The sequence below is a fragment of the Gadus morhua genome, chromosome 13, assembly GCF_902167405.1.
Source record: "Gadus morhua chromosome 13, gadMor3.0, whole genome shotgun sequence".
NCBI lineage: Eukaryota > Metazoa > Chordata > Actinopteri > Gadiformes > Gadidae > Gadus > Gadus morhua.
The window spans coordinates 8,220,218-8,234,727 of record NC_044060.1 but is presented as its reverse complement, the minus strand read 5'-3'; the positions used below and the strand labels follow the sequence as shown (position 1 = coordinate 8,234,727).

General features: G+C 48.0%; 1 protein-coding gene across 13 annotated transcripts in view; it reads right to left on the bottom strand.

Annotated features, from left to right (window-relative positions):
• The window catches only part of cadpsb (Ca2+-dependent activator protein for secretion b), a 64,773-nt gene that overhangs the window by 18,636 nt on the left and 31,627 nt on the right, over positions 1-14,510 (bottom strand). For 10 of the 13 annotated variants that reach the window (XM_030375090.1, XM_030375077.1, XM_030375079.1 and 7 more), the window contains exons 8-17: positions 13,780-13,919; positions 13,305-13,371; positions 12,788-12,896; positions 11,759-11,971; positions 8,303-8,314; positions 4,353-4,489; positions 2,800-2,987; positions 1,867-1,968; positions 1,694-1,757; positions 1,265-1,388 (exon numbers count right to left, since the gene is read on the bottom strand). In XM_030375090.1, the coding sequence (XP_030230950.1) occupies positions 1,265-1,388; positions 1,694-1,757; positions 1,867-1,968; positions 2,800-2,987; positions 4,353-4,489; positions 8,303-8,314; positions 11,759-11,971; positions 12,788-12,896; positions 13,305-13,371; positions 13,780-13,919 (1,156 nt within the window). The remainder of the gene's footprint in view (positions 1-1,264; positions 1,389-1,693; positions 1,758-1,866; positions 1,969-2,799; positions 2,988-4,352; positions 4,490-8,302; positions 8,315-11,758; positions 11,972-12,787; positions 12,897-13,304; positions 13,372-13,779; positions 13,920-14,510) is intronic. The other 3 variants (XM_030375080.1, XM_030375089.1, XM_030375084.1) reach the window with 1 other exon arrangement.

The following is a 14,510-nucleotide window of genomic DNA, read 5'->3' as shown; positions in this document are numbered from 1 at the left end:
GTTCGGGTACTGAAAGCTCCTGCAAGGCCTTGAAACGGGGCTAATGTAGCGGTAGAGTATAACACAGTGGCCGTCTCATACTCTAGCGCTGTTAACCTGTTTCATTCATGTCATATTCTTCTTTGACAATATGCCACCACGTCTATAAAGAAAGACCTCGTCACGATGTATTTGAAGCACATGCAGGTTGGTAATGCTGGGTTGCAGATCAACCCCAGCATTGGTTAGTAGTGGCTCGGGAGCCGCTTATGAACACATACTTGGTCCAATAACGTGATAGCACTGTCAAGACCAACAGCTGGAGAGCAGGAGGGGGGGAGGGGGGGAGGAAGGGGGAGGGGGGAGGAAGGAAGGGGGGGGGGGGGAGGGAGGGAGGAAGTCAGGGAGGGAGGAACGGTGGAAGGTAGGACAGAATGAAGGAATATAAGAAGTTAGGAAAAAGGGTAGGATTAAAAGGAAGGAAGGACAGAAGGAAGGAAGGAAAGAAGGAAGGAAGGAAGGAAGGGAGGAAGGAAGGAAGGAAGGGAGGAAGGAAGGAAGGAAGGAAGGACAGAATTAAGGAACATAGGAAGGAAGGAAGAGAGGGAGGAGGGAAGGTCGGAAGAAAGGAAGGACAGGGAGAAGAAAGGAAAGAAGGAAGGAGAAAGGAAAGCAGGAGGAAGGCAGGGAGGAGGGACTGGCAGAGAGAGCGGGAGACAGTGTTCCCGAGCGAGAACATCGCTGGGGCAACTTAGAGGCTGCTGTTTCACCGCGAGCAGCAGTCAGCTCGTTCAGAGGTCAGAGGTCAGGAGACAGCAGGGCATGGGAGGGTTGCATCAACAGGAAGCTAGCAGTGGGAGTGGGGAGAGGACATTCGTCGAAGGGGGGGATTACGGTCCGAATTGTATCCAGCCTTGCTCCGCACAAAGAGACCAGCACATCAAGAGATTTCACGGCTTTGGATTTGAATGCATTTTTACTCACACACCTCTACACAAAAGGAAACTTGACCTACAGAAACAGCACAGAGCTAAAGCAGGCCTGAAACAAAGGAGAGAGTTATTTGGACTGAGATACAAAAACGGGGACCGACTGAAATGATTTGGGATAATTGACCGTGTGTACGGTAATACGTACAACCCAGTAGAAAATAAAGCAGGAACCGCAATTTCAGTCGTTAATAAACGTTATAAATGTTGCTAAACAACACCACAAATACAATTCTCATCCCAATCATGTTTTTGGCATCCTTGCGATTAGTCATTATCGATTGCTTATTGATTACCTTCAATGATCGCATATTCTGTGATGCGCTGGTAGTTGATCTGAGCCGCCTGCTCCAAGCATTTGCGGATGACTCCCTTCACCTCCTCTTGTGGCACTGGCGTCACGATGTCCTTCATCAGGACCTACCGCACGTTATGGACGACATTGTGTTGTTTAAATGTGTTTGTTGTGTGTACACGTATGCGTAAGTGATTTTATGTGTGTGTGTGTGTGTGTGTGTGTGTGTGTGTGTGTGTGTGTGTGTGTGTGTGTGTGTGTGTGTGTGTGTGTGTGTGTGTGTGTGTGTGTGTGTGTGTGTGTGATTATGTTTGTGTGTGTGTGTTGTTTGTAGATATATGCGTATGTAATTATGTGTGTGTCTGTGTGTGTGTGTGTGTGTGTGTGTGTGTAGGTGTGTGCATGTGTTGGTCAGTTATGTTGTACAAACCCTCTCAAGCAAAGACAGAGTGGCCTTCAATGCACCCTCAGGATGGCCAAAAGGAAAACAGTATCTGTAAAACGACAAAAGAACCCATTTCCGACCAACATTACGAAACAACAGCCAAGACAAGTTTATTTTAGCGATAGGACCGGCCCCCATTGCACAGAGCCTCAATTCACCTGAACTGTACGATCTGGTTCTCCAGTATGATGCGCAATCGCTCCTTGATCTCCTCAAAGCGCTCCTTCTCATCCACCTTCACCGTGCTCAACCCATCCGGCCTGAAACGCAGAGAGCCAAACACATGAAGCCGGGCGGCCTGGGCCTCTGGTGCGCGTCTGTCATCACATTGTCGACCGTTTCTTTCACCTCCACTAACGACACGCCTGCCAATGTGTGAGAGAAGAATATCTCCTGTCTGTTCCTGCATATCACACATAACACACACAACACAATGACACCATCTCACCTTTTGGGGCCTTGGAGGGGTGGGACTTTGGAGTCCCTCCTCAATCTAAACTTGAATTTGCTTGCCTTTGCACAGGAGGTGGTGGTCCCCGGCTCAGGGCCCTGAGAGCTCTGTTTTGGGGACTGTGGGCCCTCACACCCTACCACCAGGGGCCCCCAGTTATTGCTGACCTCTCTGACTTTAAGGGATGCATGGTGGGGGTGAATGGGATGGACAACATGAGACTATGGCAACAAAATGATGAAGAGAAACAGAGAAAAAAGGAAAATCATGGAGAAAGGGGACAGTTGTAAATAATAAAACACACAAAACCAGCAACAACATGATCGTATTGAAACCAACAACAGAAGGCAAACTGAAAAATAACTCGACAGAAAATCACAATTGAAACATGTAAAAAAAATGCTCAATCAAACAATAAAACAAACAACAATGTGGGGACGTTTTGAAGCTGGAGACAATGCATCCCCTCCACTAATATCCCTCCCACCTAGCTAACACCTCCCCTTACCACCACGCCTGAGTACAACACACTCCACGCTTGATTGCACAGCGTCTCTCCCCGGGCCAAATAATAAAGCTACCACATTCAAACCCCCCACCATGGGTGTCTCACCACAGGGGGGGGGACGGGGGGACGCACCTGTTCCCGTGCACGTGGGAAGCGCAGAAGGCGAAGCTGTAGTGGAGCAGGGTGGGGTCGATCATGGCCCCGTTGTCGGCCCGGTTGAGCAGGTCGCGGAGGTAGCACAGGTGTCTGTGACACCCCCTGACCCCGTTCCTGGCGCAGTACTCGTCCAGCACAAACACCTGGCCTGGGCTGAACCACCCCTGTGGACGAGGCAGACGAGCAGTGAGCCCCAGCATGATCCCGGGCCAGGCCGTCCTACAACGACCTGACCAATCACAGCCCTTGCTGCTGCGTCGCGAATATAAAAAACATACATGTCTGGTAGGATTAATATAATATGACTTTCTTCATACATGATCACACACTAACTCTTAGAACTGATGTTAAGCTCTATCAGTCAGATTAGTCAGTCGACATCCAGACACGAGAATGAAATGATCACACCCAACAAATTGGGTGTGATCATTTCAAAACACTATTTTCTACGGGTTGTGAATAGACCAACCACTTTTCAGCAGTGCATGTTAATGATTTTGCAACATCTTTATCACATGGGTACATTGCATTTCCCAACCTATTTTCCATGGAGCAGACTCATCTTGCATTAGCGGATTTGCTAGTCCAGGTACAATTGGCTTCGGAAACGCAATACTGCCCCCCGGTGTACATTCTCTGATAGAAAGATCTTGGATCTTTGTGAAGCTACCGGCTACACAGAAGTGTAAACTCAGATCAGGGATGGGCAAATGGTGGCCCGCGGGCCGCATACGGCCCGCATCCTCACTCAGTCCGTTCCGCACATAATTTTTATTTAAAAAAATATATAATCGAGTTACAGAAAACTTGGTTAAGAAAGAAGAAAAACAGAGTATATGTTCATAGAATTCAAAGGCAAACCCATGTGTCTAGTTTGCTTAGAAACGATATCAGTCATGAAAGATTTCCACTTAAGTCGCCACTACAACTACTACAACTGCCCTGAAGTGATTATCATGCTTGTTGGGTTTGAGTACATTGCACTTAATGTTGGGCCACTGTCTTTCTGTTTTGTGACATCATTGAATGATGATGTATATGAGCCCTTTGCACCGATCAAAATACTAACCAATCATGTGGCTGTTTGAGCATGGAAAACATGCAATGAATGTATGTTGGTTCAATCAACATACCATACATAGGTTATGAATCTGGAAGATTTTGTAGGTAGTGGCCATCCCCAAAATGCACCAGAATACAGGAAATCATATCCAACAAATTCAAAAATGTGTAGCTTCTCTCAGTTTACGTCTGGCTGAAGTGCACAGTCACATGGCCCTCTGATGGTGATGATGAAGAATTGTGGCCCTCTTTATCATGAAAGTTCCCCATCCCTGTGAGACTCAGATGGAGTTAATGCCTTGTTCGTCACATAGTTGAAGGTGTGAGTGTGTCAGCAGTAGTGCTAAGGCTAAGCTCTTTTATTCATCCCGTGGTGAAGGTGTGAGTGGCTGGGTCACCCGCAGTACAAAGGTTGCGCTCCATTCATCACAGGGTGGAGGTGTGAGGGCTGGGGGCGGGTCACCTACCAGGCAGCAGAAGGTGTCGTTGAGCCTGTGGTCCAGGGTCAGCCGCTGAACCATCTCAAACAGCGCGGCGTGGTCAAAGCTACACGGGTTAGCCGAGATAAACTCATCCATGCCGTGTTTCTGAGCTCTGTCTGCGTCTGTTGGTCCAGACGCCAGCCGGAGGGGAAGCGGACAGCGTTCATGGGGAGAGGAGACCAGTGAGGTGCAGGCAGACAGCAGAACGGCACACAACTTAATTCATATGGTATCAAGGATACATGATAAGACAGGTAAAATATAGGGGGGGGGGTACTCTAGCTACTTCTAGTGCAAATTCAAAGAAAAAAAGAACCAAAAGTAAGGTTTACATTGTCAACTTGCATTGTGTCAGAGAGTCACTGGATGTGTTGTATAGGAGCCAAGCTCTGTGGGTTGAGGGCATTCCACTGTGCATGCAGGCATCTACTCACTAAGTGTTTCACATTCCCTCATATTAACACCAAGGGGCCGAGAACACAGTGGATAAAAGTGCAGGTTAGAGATCATTGCATTCTTAGTATTCATATTCATGTGTTCAAGAGATTCTGCCATTCGTTATTTTTTATGTCATTCAACTCCTGAAAAATGTTGGGGTGCGTGCTGGGAGAATAAAGAGAATTAAGAGAATATATATGTATGTATATATAAATGTCCCTTTAAATAAGCCAAGCTGTTTGCTTTGTGAACCAAAGCCTGTGAGCTGAGGCCGACTAATGTAAAGGAAACTGTCCAAAGAATCCGAGAAGATGGATGGATCTTCACAGCGAAATTAGAACTGTACTCCTAAACAGCCAACACAATGGCATGAACGCTTTCTCGTACAGGTGGCTTATGAAACCAGCGCTGAAATAAAAGAAGCTCACTTATCCTCAACGCAGTACAAAAGAATAGATAGCAGAACTAAAATGTGTGTCGTTCACCCCTATTATTCTCGGCGCTGCGCTAAACGTGTGCAGAGAACAGGACAATGGCGTTCCCCAAATAGAACAGAGGCGCTTTTGTGTCGCCGACTGTGAGCGGCAGGTGTCTTGCTGGCGTGTGTGTGTGTGTCACTGAGATGGGCGGTGATGATTCGGGAGGGGGGAGGGGGGAGGGGAGGGGGGGGGCGTGCCAGTGGGGGGAGGCCTGAGCTCATCAGTACGGGGCAAGGGGTCGGGCGGGGGATCGGAGTTGGGGAACGGGGCCGCAGTTGTCAACTGCGATGATTTTCGACCCCATCTCCGGGTCGGTGATAAAGGGAGGGGGGGGGGAAGGCTCTCTACGTCGTTGATGACAGCCATGCATGGAGTCTATCCACTGAACATGAACCCCTCCGGGCTCTGATAAGCATAGGATGATGTTCTAATCTGGATTAAGTAATGATCTAATCTGGATTAGGTAATGATTTTATCTGGATTAGGTAATCCTCTAATCTGAATAGGGTTGTGCTCTAATCTGAATAGGGTAATTATATATTCTGAATTGGTTAGTGCTTTAATCTATGAAGAGTTAGGATCTATTCTTAACACGATAATGCTGTAATCTGAATAAAGTAATGCTCTAATCTTAATAGGGTAATGCTCTAATCTGAATATAGTATTGCCAAAATGGTAATAGGATAATGCTGCAATCTGAATAGTGGAGAGCTGTTATTATAACAGCAAAAGGAAAAAAAAGGAAAAGAGGAAAGGACCTGGGACAGGAGCTAATATAGCTGATCGATGAGGCAAGAAGGACAAGCAAAGCCAGACAGGTGGTGTCAGATCTAGGAGGAGAACGACCGACACACTGGGTCTACAGACACCCGGAGAAGACAGGGAAGTGAAGGAGAGAGAGACAGAAAGATAGAGCGAGAGTGCTAGAGACAATGACAGAGAAAGAGATAATGATTGAAAGAGACAGAGGGAGAGAGCGAGAGAGCGAGAGAGCGAGAGAGCGAGCACGTGTCAGACAGAGACAGAGACAGCATGTGTCAGACAGTGAGTGTGGCAGGTGTGAGGGCTACTGAGTGCAGGGCGCTGAAAGAGTGGTGACCTTGCTGAGGAGGATGCACTTTGAGAACCACTGGGGGGGGTGGGGGTGATGGAGCCACTGATAGGGCAGTAGTATCCAAAGAGCAGAGTAGAGACATGAGGCTGAGGTTGATCTATGCGAGATAGTGGAACGGCTACACCCCCTTAGACATGTGTTGGAAAACAAGGAGAAACCCCTTATCACCGGGGCGGTAATCTTATCTAGGGGAGAGCGTTCTGTCTTCTACAAAGGCAGGGTAGAGTGGGGGGAGGAGGAGGAGGAGCAGGAGCAGAATTGTGAAGAATACACGGTTACTTTTGCATACATCAACGTACTATCACATGCTGAAGAACAGTGTGACCTCTCTCTGTGATTTGAAATGTCATGCACATTTGGCAGACCCCTTCATCTTATTTTGTATTAGTTTTTTTTTTTTTTTTTGCATTCCATAGTTGTTGTTTTTTTACGCATTTGCAAGTTGACAATACTTGAAGTATGTTGCATTCTAATTCATGGTGTACCACAGAGCAAACTAACAGGCATACCACTACTGGGGCACTCTAATAGGGTTGCAATACAATGTGGTGCACGCACATGGGTTTGTAGCATGAAGCGGACAGAGGCAAAACTGTGTCATTCACTGGAAGATGGGGGAGAGGTGAGTGGATGAGGTAAAAAAACAAAAAATCTGCTCATTCTATCAAACATTAATGAAGACATGTCACATGTGTCCTCCTAGACAGACAATCCAAAAGGGCAGTCCACAAAAATACATTTATTGGACTCGTTTTAAGGAGGGAGAAATGTCTTCCGGTGGTGTAGCTACTGGTCCCCTCTCTCTCTCTCTCTCTCTCTCTCTCTCTCTCTCTCTCTCTCTCTCTCTCTCTCTCTCTCTCTCTCTCTCTCTCTCTCTCTCTCTCTCTCTCTCTCTCTCTCTCTCTCTCTCTCTCTCTCTCTCTCTCTCTCTCTCTCTCTACAGTCCCATCATGTAGCAGGGAGGAGAATATCTGGAGTATTTTGTGGTAAGACGGGGGAGGCCTGGAAGCTGCTCCTTGTCATTAGCATTCAGAATACTCCGCGTACATATTTGCCAACTCTCGTGAAGAGGAGCAACGGAAAGGGAGGACTAGGAAGCAATTGAGTCCCTCGGTAAGTAAAGCACGGTCAGAAACACTTATTAAAAAAAAGTTAAACGTGTCGGAAGGAAAACTAGTTCCAGGCGGTGTGTCAGAGACTGAATCGACACGGCGTCCAAATCCAACGGCCGAAATTTATTCTACTGGAATGTTCTGGAATTCTCTAAAATATGGTCAAATTAGGAATATCAAATTAGTCAATATTTTTGCAAACATTTTAAATAATTGTGTAACTGAGAAATTCAAATAAATTGTTCTGAGAATGTTTTTCATTTAATTTGACTTGATGCCTTTTGCTTTACTCTGAGGGGACTTTTTGTGATTTTATCAATAAAAGAGAGAAGGCAATTATGCAATTAGAAATATAATTTACAGCTTTTGCTAACACTAAGTCAAATCATAAGTCTAACAATAAAAAGACATGCATCCTAATTTGGCAGGAATGAATGCCTGAACTCTGACCTTCAAATAGAGGCCATGAAAAAGAAAAAACGAACTAATATCTAAGACATGAAGCGAAACGTGAGGAGAAAGGGGAGATAGAGAGAGAGGAGGGCCAGAGAGAGAGAGAGAGAGAGAGAGAGAGAGAGAGAGAGAGAGAGAGAGAGAGAGAGAGAGAGAGAGAGAGAGAGAGAGAGAGAGAGGAGGGGGGGGGCAAGAGAGAGACAGAAAGAAGGAGCGAGAGCGAGAGGGCGAGCAAGTGCGAGAGAGAGAAAGAGAGTCAGAGAGGAAAGAAAGCACGTTGCCTTTGTCAGATAATCGACGGAGATGATCTGAGCTGTGTCGGCTACAGGAAGCACTTACCCTTGAGTCCAGCTAGAAGACAGCAGGGTAAGAAAGAACAAACCAGAAGAACATGAAGACTAGCAACACGACGAAGGACAGACCCTGAGCTAGCAGCCGCAAGTTACTGGAGGAGGGGACAGGCAAAGCATGAGGAGGAACACAGCGACTCAAAACAACAACAACAACAACATCAACAACAACAACAACAACAACAACCACATTGAGGAGGAGGAGAAACACAAAAACAAAGAAACAGCAACTTGCTATCGTGACAGTTTTGTGGTGGTGGGGGTGGTGTTGGTGGTGGACGGGGGTGGTGGCCATGGTGGTGGTTGAGACGGTGGTGGGGGTGGTCGAGGTGGGAGTGGGGGTGGTGGTGGGGGTGGGGGTAGTGGTTGTTGAGAAGGGGTTTGTGGTCATGGTAGTGGTGGTAGGTGTGGTGGTGGTGACAAGAGAGAAAGAGAGATTGAGCAGGAGAGAGAGAGGAAGAGACAAAGTGAGCGAGGGCGAGAAAGTCTGTGGGGTAGAGATCCTGAGAGAGAGATGGAGAGTGAGAGAGCAAGCGAAAGTGAGCAAGAGGAAAGGGAGAGAGAAAGTGATGAAGAGAGTAGGAGAGAGTGAGCGTGGGAGGGACGGAGAGAGATTCAGACTCCTTATCACTCCACTGCTGTTTGCGTTTGGTTCTAGCTCCTGGTTTAAGTGCCTAAGAGATTTACATTAAGTACAGCCATTCTGTCACACTAAATATCATGCTGAGTGTTTACTTTTGGGGGGGGTAAGCAGGCTTTTAAAGCACTCAATTCAATGAAAACTGAGGTCCAATTTAATTTGTGAATGATGACATTCTGCCATTTTGAAATGGATCCACAGATCCATAAAGTTTGCAATTGGCTAATGTATATGTATATATATTAAAAAAATCTAATAATATCACATTAATGTGATATATTAATATTAATGAATCATAGTTGATTGGTATTTGATTATGACAGGCTATAATTATTTTTGGTAAAATTATATAAGAATCCGGATTATCGTAACATTCATATTCATAAATACACTAAATAAACCATACAGTCATAATGATCAAACCCGAAGGGCTGTGAGTGTGTGTGTTTGTGTGTCTGTGTCTGTGTGTGTGTGTTTGTGTCTGTGCGCGCGCGTGTTATTGTTTCATGGTCCCACACAGTGCCATTCCTGACCACTAGGGGGGGGTTGAAACATGTATGCATGATGGGTCACAATGTTTCATGGGGGAGAAGGAAGTTGAGGAGAAGGTGGATGAGGGGGAGGGGGCGGGGGGGAGGAGGTGGAGATGGAGGAGGAGGAGCTATAGGAGGAGGAGATGGATGAGGGGGAGGGGGGGAGGGAGGAGGAGGAGTAAGAGGAGAGGGCAGAGGCAGAGGAGGAGCTAGAGGAAGAGGAGGTGGATGAGGGGCAGGAGGAGGAGGAAGAGGAGAGGGAGGAGGAGGAAGAGGAGAGGGAGGAGGAGGAAGAGGAGAGGGAGGAGGAGGAAGGAGGAGAGGAGGAGGAGGAGGAGGAGGAAGAGGAGGAGGAGGAGGAGGAGGAGGAGAAAAAGGAAGAGGAGCAGGAGGAAAAGGAGAGGGCCGAGGAGGAGGAGGAGGAGGTGAATGACGGGGAGAAGGGAGAGGGGGAGGAGGAAGAGGTTGAGGCAGAGGGGGACGAAGAGGAGAAGGAGGAGGAAGGGGTGGGGGAGGAGGAGGAGGAGGAGGAGGATGAGGAGGAGGAGGAGGAGGACAGGGAGGTGAACTGGACACAGCTGGCATCAGAGCAGTCAACTAACCACAAGTACAATCACACGATAAGAAAAAGAAACCACATGAGAAACAACAGATAATTTATGTGACAAGACTTTGAGCGACTAACTAACGTGTGACGTCTATTTTTATAACGATGGATACACACTGAAAGATCACAAGGATTCCTTGACGTCCCTATCTCATACAGTGTCTGCTGTTGTTCAACAGTTTGTAGGGAGGTTGAGTATATTATGAGGGGGGGGGGAAACACTTTGTTTAACAGCCCATCCAGAAAAGAAAACGGAAAAACAATCATATATTTCAACTTAGGCGTGAAAATGAGCACACACAAAAAATAAAACTCATGTTGTCTTCTGAATAGCAGGATCTAATATCGTGGAGTGTGTTTGCATGACTTAGCACCACATGGTACCAAGTTCTGTAGCGTGGAGCAGTGGATAGCCCCACCATATCAAGACCAATAAAGCACATTGACCAACGAAAACAAGTTCTGCTCTTCACATCAAAGAAAAAATAGAAGTAATTATTGTTTCTTTAATGAGGGGGTGAGAGTGGGGTGGGTGGGTGGGGGGGGGGGGGGGGGGGGGACAACACAACGAATGGCAACAGAGAGAAGAAGAAGTAATTGCTGGAGACAGCCACGCTAGCGTCCATCCGGCAGCCTTACCTTTGCTGGGCTACCTGCCCTGTGAGCTGCTCAGGGGCTCGAGGAGAGGGACAGCGTGGTTATGACTAGAGAAGCAACTGACCCTGCAGTTTGTTTGGGGGGGGGGGGGGGGGGGCGGTTGTGGTTGTGGTTGTGGAGGTGGTGATGGTGGAGGAGGGGAGTAGGAGGGGGGAGGGCTTTGGGGGTCTGTCTGAGGGATGTCACACCCCTCAGCTTTAGTAATCTATGGAGAAAGACCAGGTAGGGAGACGCCCACTGGTGAAGATGGAAGCGCGGCCCGGGCCCAGACGGGCCGCCTCCCACAGGCCTATTTATACGTACTGTCTTCACCCTGCCCTGTCTTTACTCTACTTTTATTTTTTCCTGGCAGCCTATCCTTCTTGAGTAGAGGAGGTGTTGCGTACAGTATGTTATTTTGCCCCGTTAAACGATGACGTGAATGGGTGGAGGTCAAAGTTCATCTGTGAGGCTGCAAGACCTGTGTGTGTGTGTGTGTGTTTGTATGTAAGTCGGTGCGTGTGGTGTGTGTGTGCATGTGTGTGTGTATGTGTGTGTGTATGTGTGTGTGCGTGTGCTTGTGTGTGTGTGTGTGTGTGTCTGTGTATGTAAGTCGGTGTGTGTGGTGTGTTTGTGTGTGTTTGTTTGTTTATCTGTGTGCATGCACATGTGTGTGTGTGTGTGTGTGTGTGTGTGTGTATGTGTGCTTGTGTGTGCATGTGTGCTTGTGTGTGCATGTGTGTGCGTGTGCGTGTGTGCATGTGTGCGTGTGTGTGTGTGTGTGTGTGTGCTTGTGTGCATGTGTGTGTGTGTGTGCCCACGTTCTTGCGTGTTTTGTACTCCCAAGCGCGGTTTAGTGGCGCTTGGGGGAAGACATGGCGTGAGACAGGTATGAGGTTAAAAGCTTTCGTTTGATTCGAGGGATGGAAGTCTGCTCTCCCCCTCACGTGTTAAAAATTGGAAAACACGTTGTTGTCACTGCAATGCACTGCAGTGCAAATGCAATGCGGTTGCAAAGGGGTTACTTACAGAACTGGGAGATGGGCGCGTCCATCTGGGCCGAGGCGCCGCCTTTGGAGTTGAGCTTCTGGACCTGCGTGGGCGGGACGGGCTTGTGGGACTGGCCCGTGGCGCGGTACATGGCCTGCACCCACAGGATGCGGTCCTGCTCATCATCGCTGGCGAAGATCACCGTGTCTCCCTCCTTCACGGCGTTGAAGAACGCCCTGCCGCCATCCAAGCCTGGGGAGGGAGAGAGAGAGCACGGGGTCACTGTGGTTAGCAACTGTTGTTAGTGAGTGTTGTGTGAGCGACTGTTGTTAGTGACAGTTATTAGTGACTGTTCTTAGCAACTGTTGCAAGTGAGTGTTGTGTGTTGTTAGCTTATATCGTTAGCTACTGCTGTTAGCCACTGTTGCATAGAGCAATTCTGTGTGTGCATCACTATTTGGACGCGTTTGCCTCTTTTGTCCGTGCATATGTGTGTCTATTTGAACATGTATGAGTGGGTGTATCAATGTGTCTGCCTGAATAAATTATCTTTCGTGTCTGTTTATGTGCATATGTGTGTGTGTGTGAGTGGGCATGTTGATCTGCATGTGTGTCTGTGTGTGTGTGTGTGTGTGTGTGTGTGTGTGTGTGTGTGTGTGTGTGTGTGTGTGTGTGTGTGTGTGTGTGTGTGTGTGTGTGTGTGTGTGTGTCTTTGTGTATGTTCATATGTGTGTGTGTGCGTGTGCATGTTGTTCTGGATATGTGTGTGTGTGTGTGATTCTGTGTTTGTGTGTGTGCGTGCGCATGTTGATCTGCATATGTGTGTGTGTGTGTGTGTGTGTGTGTGTGTGTGTGTGTGTGTGTGTGTGTGTGTGTGTGTGTGTGTGTGTGTGTGTGTGTGTGTCTGTTTGCATGTTGATCTACATATGTGTGTGTGTGTGTGTGTGTGTGTGTGTGTGTGTGTGTGTGTGTGTGTGTGTGTGTGTGTGTGTGTGTGTGTGTGTGTGTGTGTGTGTGTGTGTGTCTTTGTGCCGGTGCGTGTGTGTGTACGTGTGCGCGCGCTCCCACCTGGCTGGGGGTCAGTGTAATCTACAGTGTACCCATCCAGCTGTAGGAGCTCCTGGGGCTCAGATTTCTTCTCTCTGTAGCTGCACATGGCAAACGTATACTGGCTCACCTGCAACATAAGCGGTGACACAGTCCACACGTCAACAACACATAGTACCTCCTTTCTTTACAGCCACTGCATCACTGAAAGACCTCCACTAAGCACTCAAGCCACGATCCCATCTGCAAGGAGATGGATCAGGGAGTGAGTTCGATGTTTTCTTCATCAATCCATGTCATTCGGCGGATGAGAAGTTAACACGCGCACCCATGTGTACGGTCCTGCTATCTGCATGTCATCGGAGATTAATAAGCTCATTACAGTAACGAATGATGTGGTGGATCATTCTGGATCCATAACATCTGGTGAGCCGGGAGGACCTTGTCAAAGAGTTAAATGTAAGATGGAGTGCTAAGGAGAGGGGGGTCTATAACGTTTAAAACATGACACACTTCCTATCTCCGTCTTTATTCCTACCTGCACCAAGACAAAGAAGCGCTTCTTCCAGCGTTTCCACACGTTCTTCCCAAACGCCCACAGATATCTGCATCGAAGAAAAACACATTGCTGCATATTATCTCACTAAACATTTCAAACAAAAACAATCCATGGCAGGTTATAATGTATCACACAGTACAGCCCCATTGGTATTTAATGTCACTCTCATGGCTGTGATCGATCAGGATCTCTTTCATAGCATTTGGAGCACAACACCACGCAACATCATCTCTGGTCTTCGCTTTGTATTTTACATCCCTTTTCATTCCTGTGCGTGACAAACCCTCGAAACACAGCCCTGCGTCCACCAGGGGGAGCTCTACACTCTTATTCAATGGGAGGGATCTCAAAGTAGGTCACAGCACTGCAGGCAGGCCGCCACTGCACTGTTCTGAGAAGAAAACCATGAAAAATAAGTGGCACCAAGACAACTGGATGGCTGCATGTCTCTTACCCACAATGCTTCATGTTCTGAGGCTTATCCATGCGAATGGCCAGTTTGATCCTGAGATCGTGGTCGGGGCAGGCTTTGGTAAGGGCCATCTTGTGCAGCTCCGACTGCTTGGGGCTGTTGGGAGTGGGGTGGAGGACCACCTGGTTTCGGAGCAGAAGACACAGGACACGGCGTGAACACCGTAGCCTGACGCGCTGCAGCGACCCTCAGAGGAGCGCATCGACGCCGCTGGTTGTAAATTGAAGCTGGCTTTGTTTGTCAATGAGTGGTAATAATGACTGTTTACAATTGGTTGTAAACTGCAGGTTGATACAGCTCCAGGTGCCCTTAATTGTTTACTGTTCACTATCATCCTCCTCTGTGTGATGGTGTGTGTGTGTGCGCGTGCGTGCGTGCGTGCGTGCGTGCGTGCGTGCGTGCGTGCGTGCGTGCGTGCGTGCGTGCGTGCGTGCGTGCGTGCGTGCGTGCGTGCGTGTGTGTGTGTGTGTGTGTGTGCACGCGTGTGTGTGTGTGTGTGTGCGTCACTGTATGTGTTTGTGTCCGTTGGGAGCTTGGATGCAGAACTATAAATTATTATGGTGCAGAATCAGAGAGAGAGAGAGAGAGAGAGAGAGAGAGAGAGAGAGAGTGTGAGAAGGGTATGTGTGGAAGCTGGGAGAGAGAGGGGGTATGGTGTCGAACTTGATGGAGAGCGAGAGAGAGAGAGTGAGATAAAGAGCGAGAGAGTGAAA